This window comes from Thunnus thynnus, chromosome 5, assembly GCF_963924715.1.
Source record: "Thunnus thynnus chromosome 5, fThuThy2.1, whole genome shotgun sequence".
In the NCBI taxonomy this organism is placed as follows: Eukaryota; Metazoa; Chordata; class Actinopteri; order Scombriformes; family Scombridae; genus Thunnus; species Thunnus thynnus.
The window spans coordinates 2,036,284-2,057,416 of NC_089521.1; the positions used below are offsets into that span (position 1 = coordinate 2,036,284).

Consider the following 21,133-nt stretch of genomic DNA (forward strand, 5'->3'; position numbering starts at 1 on the left):
AGCCTTTTCCACCATCTAACTGTCTAATTGTTTGCTTTACATGGTCATTTCCTTCATGTAATGTCTCTGACTGAATTTAACATAAAAGAGTGCTCAAGTGATTTAATATTGCACTTTCATATTTGGGGGACTCACAAGAGACAGAAAACTAGTCACAGATCCAAAAACACAGCATCACTACACTAACCATCATGCAGCCTGATGGCATCGTCCTCACACTCTTTGCCTGGTCATCATGCACCAGTAAAGCTATTTTGATGTGTAAAAATTGGTGGATCTCCTCTTTAAGTTTCAACCACGTATATGCTCCATGCTGTAGCTGAACTGAAAACTTGACTGACGCACTTTGAATAGCTGAGTTGACAGTTGACACATGACTCGGCAAGACAGACGGTCAACACCCAGTACACTTACACACTGTGCATGTGTGAGTGTCAGTGAGTGATGGATCACTGGTTACTAACATTTTCAGGCAAATTGATGCTTATAGACAAGTTTCAATTATATTCTAGACTCAGACATTAATTCCAGGCAGGTGTGAAGATGCCTTTGAAACAGCATTTAGATCGTCATGTTGGGAATGTCGTCAAATACAGTTGAATAGTTAACAAAATAAATAAAACGTGAAACATACAAATAATACAAATCATGTATTTTTTGTGGGAGCATGTGAGTGAGAACAGTGCAGGTGTCCGAACCAAACTGTATCAGCTGACACAGCGTTTATGATACACATTGTTTTACTTTCAATGAAAAGGAATAAGAAGTAGTGTGAAGTAGGTCTTACATTAAAAAAAACAAATGCAAGTGATGACTGGTTTCTGGTTATGATTTATTAACCTCCACTACACAATATATGCCAGAAGTATTACTAAATATTATTTTTATGTGTTCCTGTTCTGCTTATAAATGAAATCATTTTCAAGGTTAATCTAAAAATGAATAAACATATTGAAAAACAAGTAAGTAGTAGTAATTACAACCAGAACTTATATACAGAAGAATAAATAAGTTAAATAATTTCCAGTTTTAAAATATTTACATTAATTCACATGTATAGATTGTATTTGTTATTTCACAAGTAAGGCAATAGAGTACACCTGAGAGTTGAATGCTTGTGTTTCACAACCAGAGCTGCAACTCTGCTCTTAAGAAATCAGACACCGAAATGTAACAGCACAAATAATCTCATGACACCTCTCCAGTGAACTGTTTGATATGTTCAGTATTAACAGTCAGAGTGAGGTGTGTAATACAATAACCTCTAAAGCTCCCCAAGAACACAATACTGAGCTGTAACACTATGCTGTCATTAAACTGATACACAAGTAGTAGTTAACTCAAAACATATTAGCGTGAGGCTGGGTCAGAGTCTAACTCTGAGGTGTCAGTATGTGTTGTACTTGGACATGGCTTTGACAATCTGTGTCAGACAGTGTCCGAACTCGTCCAGGATCATGTGCTCAGCCTGGGCGAGGCTCTGGGCCTCCATCTCAGCCTCCTCAGCCTGGGCAAGCAGACTGGCACACACAGCCTCCACCACAGCAGGGGTTATCACCGACACGTCCCATCTGGACACAGAAACATGCTCATAAGCCTGTTCCTCTGCTACTAACATCACACTAAACATGCATTAATGAAGCACGGCAGCTGGGACGTGACCCCTTGAAAATCAGGAAATAGAGAAATGGTCATTCATGCTCTGCCTCATGCAAACATTTTGCATTTTTTCTTCTAAATCTCTGAATTTTGTTTCTGTGAGTTTTTCTTGTACAGATGTTCTTCGTCAGACTCTCTCATTTCAACCTAATAGCCACCTGTTACAGGATTTGATTGGCGATTTTCTTTATTTTTCTTATTGTCTACAAATATTATGTTTGGAGCCAACTAAGGCTGCGTTCAGAACAAATCAGGTGGTGTAGCGAAAACATAAGTCCTCCCATTCATTTGAATGGGGGTAGTGCGTTTCGGCTCCATTTTGACCACTGCGGCGCCGCACCGGACTGTGGCCCGGAAAGTTGAGCCAGAGTCAACTTTTGGAGAAACGCAACTCACTGCGGCTGAAGGCTGCGGTAGCCAATCACAGCCGGAGATCAGACTAAACTGTAAACTCTGCCATGAGAGAAGACAAAGACATTACTAGGACGAGGGGAGGACATTTCTCTTTGTTTGATAACATTAAAAGTAAAGTTAGACTCATTTTAAAAAAGACAAAAGAGAGAGAGAGAGCACCAGCAAGAGAGAGAGAGAGAGCGGTGATCGAGCAAGCTAGAGAGTGAATGAAGAGAGGGAGCGCTGGTAGCGAGAAAGTCGGTGAATCAGATCAATAAAACGTTATTTTCTAATTGTTTCACAGCCATAAAGTTCTAGAGCACAAATAAACACACCCACACCCCCCCACACCTCCACTCAACCCTGATGCTGAACGCTGCACTGCCTGGTTTAGTCTGAATATGGCCTAACAAGTATTGCATGTGTATCTAAAGCCTGGTATATCTTTATACTTCTGTCCAAAAACTATTTAGGATTAGGGCCACATGTGAAAAATCAATTTGAGTTCTGAGTTTAAAGTGAGAATTGTGAGAAATAAGTCAGAAATCTGAGTTTAAAGTTATAGCTCTAGCCTGCTTCTCTCTATGTTAACCATCTGCTCACAAGAAATGACAACACAGCTTGAACACACAATCAGAAAAGTTAACAAATGTGTTGACATTAGTTTTAGTATGAAAGAGCTGCTGGTATTGCTGATCCCACAGACAATCAACTGGCAAGTCAGCAGCCACACAGCTCGTTGATGTCACTCAGTGGTCACCAAAGCCAGAACAATTCTACTCCATATCCAAAAGCTGCTCTCCAGGTGAATGTACATTACCTGCCTGGCAGAAAGTTTAAGTAAATGTCCAATAAAGTCAAACACCGGGCGAGATGCAGATATTTTTGGTAGTTAGTAGATCCAACCACAGCTAAATCACAGCTGAATACTTGGCTTACATTGGTCAGATGGCCTGAAAGAAGCCTCCTATGGCAGTCACAATGTTTTGTTTCTAATGGATGTGTAAGGAGGTAACTTTACTCACTCCTCACAGTGTCTACACAGCCTGCTCAGTGAAAGCAACATCTGCAGCGTCAGTCTTCCGTCAGTATGTCAACTCTGTCTCCCAGAAATGATGTTAATATACAACTAAATCACATTCCCAATTATGTTTGCTGGCTAAATCACGAAAAAATGTTGTTAATCAATGTGAGTAATTGTTGTTAATGAACGTATGAGTGAAATGTTCACATATAGATCTTTTCTTTTTTTCACCAAAATATCTGATTTTGTAGTACAATATGTGCTAGCTTGATCATGATCTTGGTTTAGTACAGTAAAAAGTCTGCAGTGACTTGAAGCACAACATTATTAACATTTAAGTGAAACAACGATCTTTCACTCGGGATGACTCAGGATGTGGACCCCCAGAACCTCCTCCCTCTGACTTAAGAGCAATATATAAATGTTACCTGTGAATATAATCCACGCAATGATTATGCGTTCAGAGCACAACTTATAATCACTGTAGTTATGCATATAAAAAAAAACAAAATAGGCTTGAGGCTTAAAAATACAGTTCTGTTTGCGGAACATTAGTTTTACAAATCTAAAGCAGTCATAATGTAGTATGATGCACTGTGTCAAACTACACCAACTCACTTGTCCTTGACATGTACAGCCTTCTCGCCGGGACACATTTCTGAGCCGTCGTCATAGTTTCTACAGCCGACACATTTACAGCTGGAGGTGCACATGATGTTGGCCTGCAAACACAAACAACAGTATAACTCACTCTGAACTAAACTGGTCTAAATGTTGCATAAATAACACTTGCATGTTATTTGAGGTCACTGATTTTCTACTGTACTGTACCGTGTGTAGAAATGGCTGAATTTATAGAGACACATGCCCACATGCTTACATATTAATCCATTTGTGTTTCAAATACTGCATTAATTCTCTGATTGGAGAGCAAGCAGCAACAACTGCACTGAGTACTGGAGCCTGACAGACCTGTCAGTCAAACAGCTGGAGGTGAAGTTAGCTAATGAGAAATGTGTTTATGTTGGACTAAGTGAGAGTTTTAGCTTTGCTGGAGCCAGCATCTAGCAACTCTTAGCAGAAATATAGCATAACATCATGCTCACGCCCACAACAGCACTGCACTGTGTGGACCAATCAAATATGTGCAAGTGTCCAGTAAATTCTGCCTGAAAGAAGCTTAAAGTGCTGTGTGATTCCTCTGTGATACACCTTCAAACTGGATCTTCTGGTTCATATTTCATGTCCTCATGACTGTGTAGTGTTTCTCTAGAAGGCTGCTGTCTGTCTGAATCTGCTGATACTTCCAGTCTGGCTTCAGCACCAGGCCTTGGTGGTTGCTGCCTGGTTTATTTCAGTGCTTGAATCTGTGCAGAATATCTAAGTAAACCAGGTCACTTTGTAGGTGTGTGTGTGTGTGTGTGTGAACCTCATAGCACTCGCAGTAGTTCTTAAGGCAGCCAGAGCGTTTACAGTTGCAGCCTTTATTATGCCAACCTTTGACCTCTCCTGACTTCCCACCAGCAATTTTTGGCCTGAAGGCATCTGGGTTACGACCTAAACAGGACTACAGAATCACAATTACAGTAATGATTAGAACAAGAATGGGGAAGTGACACATTAAAACGGTAAATATTCCTTAACCAATGGCAGGCAAAACTAGTGAAAAGTAAAAACATATAAAAATTAGATTTTTTTTCACTGCATCATTGTACACAACAGAGGAGAACAGCATGATAGACTCAATCATAAGGAAAGTGAAAGTTATTTCTTTCACTGCATGTGAATCTGATGTTTTCACATCACAGATGGTGATCATCACTAGCAGCCAAAATAAGCTTCCTGTGCAGGGTGTCTGGGCTCAACCTTAAGGACAGTTTTTGTCCTCCCGGCTCAATTTTGACTCGGGAGGACAAAACCATCCATGTGATTTTCAGGCAAGTAGATGAAAGGAATTCATATTTCTGATATTTGACCCGAAGACAACAGGAGGGTTAAGGAGGAATAGAACTGCTGCTCCTTCACTTTGAAAAGACTTTGTCAAATGTCCCCACCAAAGAGTCACCTGACCACTTCCCAGGCAGAGGAGGGCGAATCAAACACTCCCACCTGAAAGGAACATCCCTCTCAACTGCAATCAACTTACTAAAGAGGCAATATATGCTGCCTTCCTCCCTTTGTTCTTCCTTTTTGACTCCATCCCTGTGTTGTGTGCATCATGTCAGTGATATTTATTCATTATTTGATTTTAATTAAACTCTCACATAACTCTCACTCTCACATGATAGTCTTTTTGTTGTCTCTATGCAGAGCTTGCACCACATCTATCTGCTCTGGGTCTCTCACAGTCACTTCAGCCCAACCAAACATTTTAATAATAATAAGAGAAGATACCAATGGCAGTGCAGCAGTGTAGTGATGTCCTCCAACATAACAAACCACAATGTGAAATATCAGTCTCTGGATGTCTCCCCTTAAAATAACTTCTGACAAACATCTGCAGATTCATTCAAAACATTTGCAGTTTGTAAAGTTGCTGTTCAGATACTGAAAGCACATCATTTAATAACCCAGGTTATGATGAGCATGTCTCATTATTATTTTTAGGGATAATCTAAATTTGTAGATTAAAGATTTTAGGGAAAGTGGAAATATGTAAATATATCTTACATCACGTCAAAATATATCCTACCCGACCCACTGTGAGAAAATCCTGCTCAGGGATTTTCAGCCTTACAGAAACTCATGCATTTTAACTAGATGAGGAATCAAAACTATCTAAATTTGGGTTTGATATTATCCCTGAGTTAGTGCTGTTATCTGTCCTTGTATAAAACTGTGTTAGGACATCACTATCTGCTGCAGCATCCCATCACTACAATTTATAATAATAAAGGGGTGTGTCGATTTGATAAAAGAAGTGAAGGATGGTCTCTTGTTTCCTCATTCAAGACTCCTCCAGCCAGCCTCCTTGCTCCTCCAAATCACATCAGATCCATTTCCAGGTGAGGAAACATGAATAAGGTCATAAGAAGCACCGTGTTTCCCATGTGGCCTGAACACACCCTGGCTTCTCAAGGGAGAGCTGGAGAACAACATCTGTACATACATAGTACAGAGTACATAGTACATATAATGTCCTCACAAGTGACAAAAATGAAAGTGTGTGTTTGAGACACACAGCAGAGAGTGAGGGAACATGTCTCCCCATGAGTGTTTTCCAGTAAGACTGCTGATGAATCAGATCCACTAATAGTGTGACACCTGTCACCCTGGCTGAAACACCAATTAGAAACAATCAATGCTGTCAGCCCGACTCACTGTGTACCCTCTGCATCAGCAACAATCCATAGTGTTTCAGCTGTTACTGATTGATTAGCCAGTCAGCTCACACAGCAGCCAGCCATCCTGTACCATCCCACAGCTGGATGATGCTTACATATATTGCTCACTATCAGCGCACTGCAAGCAATTTAATCGACGTTTTCTTTTGTCCTTTTCACTTCCTCTCTTTATATCTGATACTCACTGTGCAAGTGACAAATTTCTAATTATTTCTTAAAATATTAAAATATTCCGTTTGTGCAAGACCAGTGTTTCAGTTTCTAATGAAAGCCTGGTGAAATCACTGAATACAGAGTGTTTACATTCACTTGATTCATGTCTTATTTCAGTAATAATGTCACAGCTTATTGATTCTCATGTAATTAGTCTATATGTTTTCCTTTGTTAGTCAGTGTGTCGTATTACTTCGTTGTTCAGCAATCTGGTGACAGTAGTATATCAACTACTCTACATTAAAGTAGTGGGAGTAATTATCTTACACAGTATGCACAAATCAGTACAGTTATTTGATACAGATAGACTACATGGCTTAGCTAAATTAACAGTGAATGGATCTAGACTCCTAGATGGTCTGGTCCTCATGGTGGACTTGCTATGTTTTCAAATGCTTGGACTGCCACATATTTACATTTACATGAAACCAAACTATACATACAATTAAGGGAGATTAAATTAAAATTAAACTAAATTAGAGAGTTGGAGTCTGCCAAATGTCCAATTTCATGATTGATCATCTGCTATATAAACATTGTGTCTTTTTCCATTGATTAAGTGACTTCATTTATTCTATTTCAATGTGTTCTGATATTTTACAGGCACACTGTGAAGCACTTCACTAAACTGCCATAAAATGTGTTTGTAAAGTTGATGATATGAACATGTTGACAGGAAGCGTTGCAAACCTTTATTGCTTTGTGACGCTTCAGCTCATGCTCTGAGTTGTTGTGACAGTTAGAACAGTCACAGTTGCTGCACATCACTCCATTGGCAAAACACTCACAGTAGCTGAAAGAGATAAACACACACACACACACAAATACACCGCATGACATTACAAGATGTAAAGTCTTCTGCTTCTCTTGTGGGTTTATGAGGAATAACAGAGTGAATTTGGGAGAGAGAATGAGACACAGGGATATTTACTAAGGCTAAAGATGTTAATGAGCTCAGCTGCAGTTCATTTGATTTGCAGTAAGTGTTAAATAGGAGCTAAATAAGATGTGATATTGAACTGTGACAAAGCATGAAAGAACATATTTCCTGCTGTTGAAGACATTTTGGGATTCACTCATTCAGACAATAAGATCAGTGATTGAATGACTCATGAAAAATAGGTGTGGGATATAGTTTTATATAGATTATAGCTGTAAACAGAAAATATCACGGCCTTCTAAATAAGTATTACTGGCTGCTTCAGTCATGTTGCACTGGACTGGAGCTGCTGCGAAACATTAAAAAACTCAGAATAATAGCAGGAGAAACACTACATCATACTATCAAGAAAACTAATGATAATACGACGCTATACTCACAGTTTGAGGCACTGAGATCTGGTACAATGACAAGGTTTCCTGGACTTTGATTCACACAAAGTCCCAACAGTTCTACAGGAGTAAAAGGAGCAAATACACCTTTCAGTTTGAAGTCCATGTTAAATAAAGCTAAATGTAATACCAGTGATCTGCTACTGACCACAATGAGGGCTGAGGGTGCATTGTTTTATACTATGTAGGACAGTGTACACACACATAGGCTATTAGTGAATGCAGCCTCACATTGTCAGCTCCATTACACTACCGACTAATGAGCTACTCTCTGAGCTTTTAAGGAAGTACTTTTTATATGTAGAAATGTAGTTTGATTCTCATTAGCTGAGACAAAACAGCAGTAAAAAACACTTGATCAATATAAATTAGACACAACTAGGATTGGTGCAAAGACCAACATTTCTTCCACTCTAAGAATCTTTTCTGACTGTCTCCTTTTCATGTACTTGGGAATTGAGCTAATTTTGAAAAGGTAGCCAAATGTATTCAGCTGTCTTTTCCAACATAAAATCCTTGTTGACTGTGTCTCAGTCTCATATCTCAATACAATGCATAAGGACGGAGACATAAATTGTGCTTTTAACAATAACTGGATGGAGAAGGATGTTATTTTTCCATACTTTTAATCCACCATTAAAATTTTCGTCATTGCAGTCTATTGTAACTGTCATGTATCAAGGTTGGCAACGCAATCCACAAAAAGCTTGAGATACTTTATTTTTAGTTGCCTTACATTGCAGTGCTGGACGCGGCTCCACAGTTCTTACCGTGCTGGAGGGGCTTGAGGCTGCATGTTAGCTGTCTGATCTCTGGACTCATACAGAGGACAGGCTGTCTGGTGGTACTGGAGAAGGTATATATGAATGAATGATTCAATACAGGAATAATCTATCAATCAATCAATCAATCACTGTGAAACTGGAGCTAGGGCTGGAGTTAATGAGCTCAAGTCCAACAAGACAACCAACAACCAAGACTGGTGATCTCTAGATACAAGAGGAACAAACTCTTTATTTCCCTACCTGGCTGGGAGTCCCCAAAACATCTGCTAAACACAAAGGAAAAGAGAATAATGTGAAACCCCAGTTATTTTTTTCTATTTTAGGGCTAGCAAGTTATTGCTATGCAGTACACATTTTCTTGTACTTCCTTGTTGGGATGTACAGGATCATTTAATCTGACAACAGGCAGGAGTTCTTCCTCTGTGGTGATTTTGTTCCGGTGCTTTGGTGGAGAGTCTCAGGAACGAGACACTAAACCATGATCCATGTTCTTTCATTACCTACAGCACTCATTGATTTGTCTGACTTCATTCATTACCTGGCACAAAACTAAACTGAAGCTAACACATAACTCAGCTAAACTTGTCCTAACCTTTCCCCTGAGTCTGCTCATCATGTCTTTGAGCTGGTGCAGACTCCAGGGTAAAGAACACAGGTCCTGGATCACAAGGGTTCACCAGCACAACCTGTCCACCTCCACTCACATTACACACCACCTATACACATAAGAGGAAGACTTTTATTAGGACAATTGAAAGAAATTTCATTACAACTATTTTGATAATTGTTTATGTAATTTTTCAAGCAGAAAGTATCCTCAAATCTGAGAATATGTATTTATATCTTATCAGATATATCTAATAAGATGCATCAAACTTGCAAAGAAAAAGAGAGAGAGAGCAGGAGTGAGCAGCGGGTCATAAAATATAAAAGAGAGCAGAGTCAAAAGAGTGCAGTTAATGATGTATTGTGAAAGGTAAAATCAAGTTCATATTCAGGTTTACAACAACAAAAACAACACATCTCCCTGTTGCTTCTTTACTGTTTCAAAAATAATCACATATTGTATGTATGTAATGTTACTGTTCTCTAATTCTTCCTAAGAACAGCTGTTATCTATCTTTATAAATGTATGTATTTTCAGATAATTGATTCAGTGCAGCTCTCTGGATGTTTTTGTGATGCGACTACTCTGTTTGATGTCACTGAGACTGCTGCTGAATAAAAGTGAAGTCATGTTTCTTTACCCACAGCAACCTATTCTATTTATGCCTAACCCTAACCCTAACCCTGCCTAACCCCTAACCCACACGCGGAGAATTTTCAACACAAAACGTACCATTGCAAATTGGGTAAAATTTTTATTGATTATTGTAAGGTTAATGTAACGTTACTTAGACTAGCCGCCGACAGAGAAAAACAGGCAGGCAAGAACAGGAACATGTGAGTGTCACATAGTGCCCCCTGGGTAATGCAGTTTATTATGTATCGCCCAGAGAACCTGATATGGAGAGGGCAGAAAAGAGTACCGGCAGTTTGTGAGAAGTGCCGGTGCATGTGAAAAAAGTCAAGGTACACCAGTGCCGGTACTGCATATACTGCAAATAGGCTGTTATTGTGGGGCAATTCTCCACAATTTCTTTTTCCTTAAAAGACTACTCAACTGATTCAGCATTGCATTCCTACAACACTGTTGGACTCACAGTGGACATTTAGCATGACAAATATGAATGCAGCAGAACCACAATTAATGTTGTTTTTAATTCCATCAAAACCTGACTCCTCCATTACCCACAATGCATCTTGACCTGATCCACTCAACTGTACAGATTCAGGTGTATTATGCTAGTAGCGGCTAATGTAGCCTAGAGCTGCTAGCTTCAAGCGGAGATGAGGAGCAGCTACAGAGGTCTGGTGACCTCACTTCTTTCAGATGTTTTTAATTTTCAAACTTGTAGTCTTCAGCCCCACTGACTCAAGTGACATCATTTGAGGCAGTTTATCAGATTTCACACAGCTCGCTTTGGAGACACAAAAGGCTTTAAACACACTGAACTCCTGGAGACACACGCTGATGTGTAAAATCAATGGAGATATCCTTTAAAGAAATAATGGAAACAGATTGAAACTAAACTCTGATGAGATATTCTTTATTTTGAGTGGAATGAAATGCTAACAGTGGAACTTACAGGCTGTGTGATATGGGATGTGACTCCAGTCAGTCCATCCTGAAACTGCTGGTGGTCCATGGCCTGTGGTACACAGATACCAGCTACAGGGGCATGTAAATCCCCCTAAAAACACACACACACACACACATAGAAACAAATGCACAATGTATGAACTCTATCATAATCCATATAAAAACGGTTGTATGTTTCTGAATGTTTGATCTCACCGGCATCATGCTGCATAGAATGGGTTCATTGGTAAACCAAGGAGCAGAAGCTGAGCTGTGATGGCTGCTGTCTGGTGGACCAGGCACAGGGCTGAGGAAACCAGAACCAACTCACGTCACCTTACAATTCCTAACACCAGCTCCAAAACATCATTACCCTCCCACATAGGCCTGCTACATACTCAGCATGGCTCAGACCCCCATGTCATTAAATCTACCACAGCTGCCACCACTACAACACAGGTTTATTTCTAATACTGAAATATATTATGTCTGTTCATTTACTTGATTTTGAATAGAGTCTGAGGAAGTGATGCAAATTAAAGGGATGGAAAGCATTTCACATTTTTTATATGTGTTTATACCATCTTTCAAATTAGAAGTTTCAGAAGTTTCATTGTAGAATAATGAAACAATCCCAGTAGGAATTGATGTATTTTATGTTGCTTTCATATGGAAGCAGAAACAGGTCATACAGAATTAAATCTTATGAGCAACTGAATACTTGATTATGAAATTTAACCATCACTGAATACTTAATGTTGAAATTTAAATGCCTTGGAATTTATGGCATTGAAATATTTTACTTTGAAAACCATCTATCTGAATGTATGTGGTTTGTTTTTTGTCATGTCAGAAAGTAGATTTAAAGTGATCTTTTTAGACAAATTCAGATAGAAAATTCAAATATCTACCGGACTGAAAATGGCGCCCATTCAGTCCTATAAGAATTGCTTGCCTGGCGCTTATGGCAAAAAAGGTTTCTAGCGTCCAGGTGTGTTGTGCAACCCACTGACTATGTTTCCCCTGCTTGGCACATAGACTCGAGGAAAGTTTTACAAATTTAAAAGCTTGATGGATCAAAATAGAAAATCATAATTGACCTTGTTTGCAGTTGGAGGTGTCCTGTCAACAGTTACAGACATCTCTTTTACAATGGTGGTCTATGTGGAAAATGCTTTTGGGCCGCAGGGGGATTTTTCGCTATAATACCACGAGTGACCTCTGGGGAAAAATTGGCTGCAAGGCTGAGCAGCAGTGCTGTCTCTAGCTCTATAATACATCCTTGAGAAAAGTTCAGATGAGCTAAAAGATGAGCTGGAAGTGCTACAGTATAAATTCAGTGATATTTAGATTTAAACATAAAGTTATTCAATAATGGTTACATTTTGCATTTAAGCATTCAGTTGCTTGGAAAATTCTAATTATTATGGGAACTTTTTGGTTCTATACTTTAAGCCCATTCATCTCAGCCTCTATGTCAGTCTTGATATTGCCACCAGATGGCACCAAAGTAAAAAAACAATTAAAGCTTACACATACACATTTGCTGGAGGCAGCATATTTACTGCTACCTGACATTTGGTGTCACTTATTCTGTTAAAGGGATCCAACATGCTACAGTGGAATACAACCTATACACTGAAGTGAATTAGGACTTACCCAGTGAGGAGGTTATACTGGCTAGACTGGGGCTCTAGGAGGTAGTCTGGATAGGTCAGCTGACACTGAGAGGACTGATACAGACAGTGGAACCTGCAGTCAATCAATCAATTCATCAGTTTTTGCCCAGGAAAAATGTACATTCACCATATCGGGTGTAAAAGCATGTGAAACCATATGTATATTAGTCCTTTAGGACATGTTTCAAACATGTGGTGAAGGCAGGAGATGTGTATAATATAGCCCAAATGAGATAAAAATGTATTTGGCCAGTGAGGTATTTGGTTATGGTTGACAGAGAAACAAAAAAAGAGAAGGTTTTCAAAGTAAACAAATGATCAAAGTCAGAAACGTGTTTGTGAAAGTGAATGATTGAACATTATACCTATAGCTGAGAGGATCCACCATTCCTGGCTGGGTGGAATGTTGGAGAGGTTGAGGAACCATTCCAGGCGGACTGACATCTGAAGGGGGCCCTGCCCATACCTGGGTCCCGGCAGGGCCATGGGGGACATTACTGTCCCTCTCAGAGCCACAGTCATTTGAAGAAGGGTCATCAGCATCATTATTCTCCTCTTTGCTCTGAGCTGTGTTCTGCTCAGTCTCAGTGCTGTCCATCCCGCCAGAGAAGAAGGCACCTGCAGAAATCATACATTGGTGAAACACAACGATGCCAGTCAGGGAACTGACAGAGATGTACTGTAACTGTCTATGAAGCCAATAAGATCTAACGCTAACTTCTCAGTGAAGTTAACTTTCATTTCCGCATGACTTTTTTCTCCATATATTACGACGTTTTCTCAAAGTATTATGACTTTTGTTTTTCTGGTGAAATATATAACTATATTCTCGGATTTTTTGCTTTTTTTTCATCAATTTCAGATTAGTTTTCCTCAACACTGGTATACGTTAGCTAACTTTATTAGCGTTAGCATTTGCCCAGTGTTAGCAAAATTGAAGTTATGTTAGTTAGCCAAATTTTAAAGCTGATTCAAATGTATTCATTTTAACTAAGGAATAAAAACATTATAGATTTACGTTACCAGTATTGATGTTTTTTCCACACAGTGCTAACGTCGCTTGTTTTACGACTCCTTAGACCGAGCGCACTGTTGCTATGAACGACAGTCGGACTGATGCCTTCAGGGACTACGCAAGTGCAGAAATGACGATAATCTACCTAGTAAAGCGAGAAAAGCAAGAGACGACCGCAGGTAACTTCGGGACCCGATATGCTGACATGGGGCCTGAAGCACCAGCATGAACGTGTTTAACTGAAAAGGTCAACTCTATAGCACTCTTTTTAAAAACCGTTAGCTGTCACCTTGTCGTTTTACACTGTGAATTGGCTATTATATTTCATATTGTCATATTTCTGTCTTTTGTTCTTTGAATAGCTCTTCCTTTGATTGGAAGGGGTTGAAAGGTCTGAAGAATTTTAATCAGAGCAAGGGTTTTAAATCTGTAAGCCTATGTCAAAGTAGTATGTGCTTATGATACACATTTCTCTTCTTAAATTATCTGAACATACAAACAAAAAAGCTGTTAAAACTTATAGCTCCTGTAAGCTTTACAAGATATGTATTTAATAATTTCTTTTTCTCTTTTCTTTTTCTTTTATTACAGCCTTTAGTCCCCCTGGCGTGTTTATAGACACAGGTTGTATACACAAGGTGCTGTTTACTTGCTGTATACTTGTCTCAATGAAGCTCTTATAAGAATAAAAATCAATTAAATTTTCTGCTGCAGCCGAGAACTCAGTTGTATTTAACCCATGAAAATTAGAGTCACTAAAAATCTATTTTCAATGGTTAATTTATTATTTCCGACAATACCTAAAGGCAACCTGATGCGTGTAAACTAAATACTTAGGTTTACGAGTATCAGTGAAGGCAGCATACGCAACGTGTTTACGTTGAACTTCCAACCGTTAGAGTTCAGTTGAGTAACTCGTGATAACTGTAGCTCGACACCCCTGCTCACACGGAGTCAGTGTGAAGATGAGTGCGAGTTTAAGGAAATGTCAATCCATTCTGATTACGGGCTCCAGCAGAGGAATAGGACTGCAGCTGGTGAAAGAGTTAGCTAAAAGCACCGACCGACCCGCTACGATAATAGCGACAGCCCGCAACCCGACTGGCTCCAAGGTAATGAATATCCACAGATGTCACTGTTTCAAATGTTGATCACCATCATCATGTCACAACCATAAAATGTATTTAAGTATCTTTATATACACCACACAGGCATCCGAGCTCCAAAATATTGTCTGTTTTGTCTCGTGAGGGACCGCGACACCAGACTCCTGTTAAAACTCAGTGAATTTAACGTCACAGCTACAGCTGTTGGCAAGAACATCCTGAAATCAAAGTGTATATATATATGTGTATATATATATATATGTGTGTGTGTGTGTGTGTGTGTGTGTGTGTGTGTGTGTGTGTGTGTGTGTGTGTAAACACTCACTGGCCACTTCAGGTACAAGTGTGTAATGCTCTAATGCAATCCAATACAACAGCTCTGCCATTAATTCCACATTTACGAAACTTAGGCATTTTCAGTTTTTGTTGACATTGTCACAAAGTAGATAATTCTACTTTATGTTTATTATTGAGGTCGTAGTGGGTGGCGGTGGTGTAATGGAGTGCATTATATTGAATGGTGTTGCTAATATTTTGTCCTCTCCATTAACATACATGAGGAGGGCAAAATATAAGTAATATAATCACCTTAATGACAATGTCAACAAAAACTGAAAACGTATAAGCTTCATAAATGTATAATATATGGATTGTATTAGATTGCACAGGTGTAGCTAGTGAGGTGGCCAGTGAGTGTACATGTATTTTACATACATACATACATACATACATACATATAAATGTGTGTATATCTATATATGTATGTATATGTGTGTGTATATATATATAGTAGTGAAAATGAGTTGTGCATCCAAACTATAAATTTATGCAAAATTGTCCTGAATAATCTATTCACTCAATTTCCTACTTAACTTAGGATCTGCAAGAGCTGTCCAGTGTCCCAGGTGTTCATATTGTGACACTAGGTGAGTCTGTATATACTGACTTATTGCTAAGATGTCAGGTGTATCAGGTATATACACCATGCATACAGTCTGTCATATCACTATTGTAGTTTTCCTTTTAAACAAATGATTGCTGAACAGTGGCATAATCTGTTTGAATGAACCTACTATACCAATACACATCTACCCATATTATTTATATCACTAATTCATTTTCTAGACTCACTGTCTGTTTAACTCATACATGTGATTGCAGTATATAACATCTTTTGACAGTGTCAATCATGCTAACACTAACAATACTGATATTTACAGGGCTGAAACTGTAAATGATCTTCTGTCCTTTTTACAGACACAGACAGCCAGCAAAGTATCAGCTCAGCCTTGGAGGATGTCCAGTCCATCGTAGGAAGTAAGGGACTGAACTGTTTGATCAATAATGCTGCCATCAACATCTCTACAAACATAGACACTGTTACCCCGGAGGCCATGATGAAGACCTTCCAGACAAACAGTGTTGCACCACTGTTTGTCACAAAGGTACACCTGCAGTCTGCAAATGTGATACTGAGCATCAGACAGCGTTAAGCTTTGTTTACTTTGTTCTGTATATCGCAACATTAAAAGAGTTGTTACAAAATGTTAAAGTTATTTTGCTGTTTTGTTAGGTCATTTTCTGACAATAAGTAAAAGAGAACATGCGCTATAAAGACACAAAATGAACTACAATAGGACATTGTAGTGGAAGTAAAGGAAAGTAGGCTGCCTGGAAACAGACATGCTGTACTGTATGTATGAAAGAATTACTGGTCAGTGTAATAATTCGTCCTCTACACACTGATTATACTGTAAGAAATACTTGATAAAATCTACAAGTCCTTGTTCTGTATATCCCTCCACTGCAGCTCAGCAAGGAAACACAAATAAACACAAACTTTGCACTAAACAGATTAACATTGGAAGATATCCAAAGGGTAAAGGCACAGTAATGTACAGTAGTGTGCATCAACACAGTGCAGACTGCTGCAGGTTAGTCCAAGCAGACAAGTCAAGTGATGCAACACTGCCATCAAACGTACCTGCACACTCACAGGTTACACACCTGTTCTTTTGTTTGATCATTTCTCACTCTTTGATCCTCAGCAAATAACAGATTCGACTGAAGTGTATTCCTCCCAAATTTGATATTTAATTTGTTTTCTCATGCACTGAGTAGTTGAAAAGAGAGGATCTGTGTTAATTGCAGGTCTGATCAACAAAAGAAGCATGAAAACTTTCTTCATTCATTAGAAAGATCTTTCTTCTCATGATCTTTTATTTCCCCCATGAACATTTATTATGGATAAATATTATAGTAGTCAGGTAGAGGACTAGATTTCCAGCAAGAAACACATTTTAATGTTTATTTATTGTTTATTTCTATTCAGTCACATGTGAGCCTGAAAATCTGTGTGGGGCCTGTTTCACAAAAGCCATGTGTGAGCACTGCTTACACACAGATCACAAATGTTGCCAGTTCCACATTTCACAAATGATTGTCACTCACAAATTGCAGATAAATTGGAGTCTTACATTCCTCTTGCATGCTCATGCAGGGGTCACCAGTAGATTAGTTAAACATGTCAAAATTAACATGAGAGGAAATAATTTCATGTTGCAAGTTGCAGTTGCAAATTTGGTGAAACACTACTAACGAGTATTGTGTGATATATTTTATTCCTCTGTGTCATAGAGCTCAATTTTTGTCCAGAAACTATTAAAACACATCAGTCACATGTTCCTTCATTACTTTGAACACACTCACTGTAGTTTATTTTGACTCAGTCCCAAACACACTGTCCTGCTGCCAGAAATACTCACTAGAGCACCAAATGTGCTGAAAATAGTTCCCAACAACTGCACTGTTTCCTCCTGTTTGAGTAACATTTGTTAGAAACTACAGTGACCAGCTGTTTTAGGAAATTACTGAGTCTTTGAAAAAGTGAAACTATCAATTTGCTAGTAGTTTTCAAATATTTACATCTTCAGTAATACTGTATGCAAATAGTACTATTGATATATTTTTGTCAATGATTTCAATGAATATACTTGAATGTATTCATCCAAATTATTTTCTACTTCTCTACTTTCTACATTCTTCCAAGCCTTGCTTTGTGATCTATTGACATCAGACTACATATCTGTAATCACCCCAGCTGATCAGTTGTGCTTGTTGTGGTTCAGGCCTTCTTACCTCTGCTGCAGACTGCTGCACTTCAGTCCACAGGGATGGGACTGCACAGAGCAGCAGTGATCAACATCTCCTCCATCCTGGGCTCCATCTCATACACCTGTGGTGAAGGCGCTAGCTTTAAGAGCTACGCCTACCGCATCTCCAAGGTCAGACTCTCTCTTTTATTTTCTTAGTGGCAATGTATGAAATTTTCATGAAGAATTTTGAGAATTATGTGGTGTGTGTTTTTTATTTCTGTCTCCACTTTCAAACAGTAGCTGAGGATGTAATGCTGGTATTTTTCTCAGCAAAACGTTGTTTTCTTATTGTGATAGGCAGCATTGAACATGGTGACGAGGTGTCTAGCTGCTGATCTGGGGTCAGATGGAATCCTTTGTATGTCTCTGCACCCCGGCTGGGTCAAGACTGACATGGGAGGGCCTCTCGTAAGTATCATTTCCTGTGGGTTAACAGGAAGCTGCATGTTGCAATGCAAATAGTTGGAAACATTTGGTATAATGTCGTTTTTAGACATTTTAATGTGAAATAGATACATATTAGAGCTTTCAGGCTTGAAGTTGTAAATGAGTGAGAGTGGTTGATGAGTTATTGAAGTCTTTCTGGGTCCATATTTCTGTGTGTTTCAGGCTGACTTGACAGTAGAGGAGAGTGTCTCTGGACTGCTGACTGTCCTCTCCAATCTCACAGATAATGACCATGGAGGATTCAAGGACCACCGTGGAAATCAATTACCATGGTAAAATGAAACATCGGGTGTAAGATTGTAATCAAAAGTCTGCTCTGTTGAGGAAATATTCAAAGCAGCGTGTCCTGGTTTATTGTAAACCAGGACACGCAGCTTGAAACAGCTTGAAACAGAAAAAGTAGATTTTTTTGGCTATTTCTCTTCTCCCATCAAGAAACTGAACATATAGAGATAAAGGGCAAGCTGGTCATGAGTGTGTTATCACCGATGTCTCAAACATAAAACTTTTGTTTGATCAAGAAAACTGCTCAGCAAGATTTCAGATGTTTGCCCAGATGTTTGCCCAGAGTTGAGCAAAATGTTGAGGTTTGCACTGGAATGTCAGTATTATAAATCTACATGAATGTGTGATGTGTTTTTTAGGTCTCACCACATTTGTCCAATACATCTTTGACGTTTACATATTAGGCTTGGGCTGTATTAAGGTAGACCACGCTATTTATAAGTCCTAAAAGTATAATTTTCAATATCGTCCAAAACATATGCTTCCTTTTTCTTTTAAACTCAGAGACGTTCTATTAACATGATGTATTGTAGTGCATAACACATGCCAACAGAAGTCAGTCAGTCATCATATAGGCAACTGATGGAAGAGGCAGGCATCCGGACTGAGAAAGATGGTCATCATCTGTTGGAATGTTTTGTGTTCAGATCCAATGATGCAGGCGAGCCAGCCAACACAGACAAATCTCTAACCCTAACCCTAACCCAGATGAACATTAAAACATGTTTTTCTTGCTGTAATCATTCCTCCTGTTCATACTGACCATTAGAAGATCCCTTCATAATGACCTTACAATGGAAGTGATGGAGGACAAAATCCACAGTCCTCCTTCTGTGCAAAAATGTATTTAAAAGTTTATCTGAAGCTAGAATAAAACTTCAGCCGTTAAAATGAGTCAAATCAAGTAGATATCTTTCAACGTTACAGTCTTTTTGTTACTATACTTCCACCACAGCTCAACAGGGAAACACAAAGAGGGAATTTGATGCTAAAAAGACTGTAAATGTGTCAGATATCCACTTGATATGACTAACTCAGACTGATGAAGCCTCATATAAGCTTCACATCAACTTTTAAATGCATTTTTGCACTAAATGACTGTGTGGACACACTGTGGATTTTGCCCTCTATCACTTACAATGGAAGCACATTTGAAGGAGATCTTTTCATAGCCAGTATGAACATGTGGCAGAAAGGGGATGAGAAAAATAGAGCAGTATAGCCCTTTACATCCTGGAAGGAAAGGGAGGGGAAGTGGTACAGGAGAGGAGATAAATCAGACACACCTGTCAGCCAGGAGAAGGAGAAAACTGACAATAGCAGCATGGAGGAGAGCAGAGAGGACTGAGAGTGAAAGGGAGAAAATCAGTAAACTTAATCCAGTTTCTGAACAACCTGCCAAACCTCTTAAAAGAAAAATAGTGGACTACATAAAAGTAAAAGAGAGTGGAAGTAGTAAAAGAGAACCAACAACAATAATATTAAACGAGCTCACTACACGTGACTGTATACTCTGATGATATTTTGGAAGGTATCAAGGTATGAAAAAATAGATAAGGCCCAAGCATATTATGTATGCATACTGTATACTTTTAATTTCGTCAAGTCATTATTCCAGCCAGACACTATCTGGATGTCATCATATCAATATCAATATTTTCATATCAAAATTAAGACTTTTTAAAAACTTAACTATATGTCATTGCTTTTCTGTATAATACAATGTATAATGTCATGAACTGTACTGTAGATTTACTTAAAATTGCAATAAAATCTTCTTTCTTATAAGTCAAATTTCTGCTTCACTTTGTATTGGACCCAATCCAGATTGGTGGTATGATTAATCTCTAACTGACTGTATTTTAAGAGGAAGATTTCCTTTGTCAATACAGTGATTTTAGAGCAAGCAGCCAATAGAAGAACTGCATATTATGACACCTCTGTATTAGCTTCAACATTTAGCCATGGTGGTTAAAGTGAGTATTTTGCTCCGGTCCAGGAGGTCCACAGCATCACAAGTCAGCTCTCGTTTAGTTGACACGCCAACAAACTTTTATGGAAGGCCATTTCTGCCAGGTGTAGAAACAATGTATCAAAAGTTATGAGTGATGATAAGTCAAAATGACAAGATCTTAAGGCAGGATGTTTAGATGGTTAGTCACAATAAGGCTTACTATTTCTTTATACTATTTCATCAACAGTATTTTACTTTTGACATACCTCACTTTTCCTCTTTTTGTTTTCTTTTGCTGGCAGAAATGGGCTTCCATGTGTTTTAGAGGCAGGGAAACAGACAGTAGTATGAACTTTAAGAAGTAATAGTGAATGAATACTGTATATAATCCACTATGATGTTTTCAGTGATTTTGATGATCAATATAATATTCTTCAGAAACCTAATGATGAATCCAAAACATGGAAAGGCTCTGAATAGATTATGAGATTATGAGTTTGAGACACTCCAGCATTGTTAACCATACTAGATAGTTGTGTTGCAATGATTAACTGATTCAT

The 21,133-nt window shown here is 38.7% G+C and overlaps 2 protein-coding genes across 3 annotated transcripts; one reads left to right on the forward strand and one right to left on the reverse strand.

Annotated features, from left to right (window-relative positions):
* Nucleotides 1-811: 811 nt before the first annotated feature.
* tesmin (testis expressed metallothionein like protein) lies at nucleotides 812-13,810 on the reverse strand. 2 transcript variants are annotated; one of them, XM_067588668.1, is made up of 13 exons: nucleotides 13,635-13,810; nucleotides 12,977-13,229; nucleotides 12,592-12,684; nucleotides 11,149-11,239; nucleotides 10,940-11,044; nucleotides 9,343-9,466; nucleotides 8,991-9,016; nucleotides 8,736-8,812; nucleotides 7,954-8,025; nucleotides 7,324-7,426; nucleotides 4,506-4,643; nucleotides 3,695-3,798; nucleotides 812-1,571 (listed from the first exon to the last, which is right to left on the reverse strand). In XM_067588668.1, the coding sequence occupies exons 2-13, from the start codon at nucleotides 13,207-13,209 to the stop codon at nucleotides 1,388-1,390; spliced, it is 1,350 nt and encodes a 449-aa protein (XP_067444769.1). In that variant the 5' UTR covers nucleotides 13,210-13,229; nucleotides 13,635-13,810; the 3' UTR covers nucleotides 812-1,387. The 2 variants fall into 2 exon arrangements, with proteins under 2 accessions (XP_067444769.1, XP_067444770.1); XM_067588669.1 differs by having other exon boundaries at nucleotides 8,991-9,013; nucleotides 13,635-13,809.
* Nucleotides 13,811-14,475: 665 nt separating this feature from the next.
* On the forward strand, nucleotides 14,476-20,407 carry zgc:110339 (uncharacterized protein LOC550490 homolog). Its single transcript, XM_067588670.1, has 6 exons — nucleotides 14,476-14,738; nucleotides 15,610-15,658; nucleotides 15,990-16,177; nucleotides 17,861-18,016; nucleotides 18,185-18,295; nucleotides 18,497-20,407. Exons 1-6 carry the CDS (start codon nucleotides 14,592-14,594, stop codon nucleotides 18,608-18,610), a joined length of 765 nt encoding a protein of 254 aa, XP_067444771.1. The 5' UTR covers nucleotides 14,476-14,591; the 3' UTR covers nucleotides 18,611-20,407.
* The last annotated feature ends 726 nt before the right edge of the window (nucleotides 20,408-21,133 follow it).

Coding starts and splice junctions, on each gene's coding strand:
- tesmin (XM_067588668.1), bottom strand. CDS start 13,209: ATGGACAGCACTGAGACTGAGCAGAACACAGCTCAGAGCAAAGAGGAG. Junction 11,240..12,591: donor CAGTATAACCTCCTCACTGG/GTAAGTCCTAAT, acceptor TGGTTTCCTCAG/CCCTGTGCCTGGTCCACCAG. Junction 8,026..8,735: donor CCTCAAGCCCCTCCAGCACG/GTAAGAACTGTG, acceptor TTACTCCTGTAG/AACTGTTGGGACTTTGTGTG.
- zgc:110339 (XM_067588670.1), top strand. CDS start 14,592: ATGAGTGCGAGTTTAAGGAAATGTCAATCCATTCTGATTACGGGCTCC. Junction 14,739..15,609: donor GCAACCCGACTGGCTCCAAG/GTAATGAATATC, acceptor TACTTAACTTAG/GATCTGCAAGAGCTGTCCAG. Junction 18,296..18,496: donor CTGACATGGGAGGGCCTCTC/GTAAGTATCATT, acceptor TGTGTGTTTCAG/GCTGACTTGACAGTAGAGGA.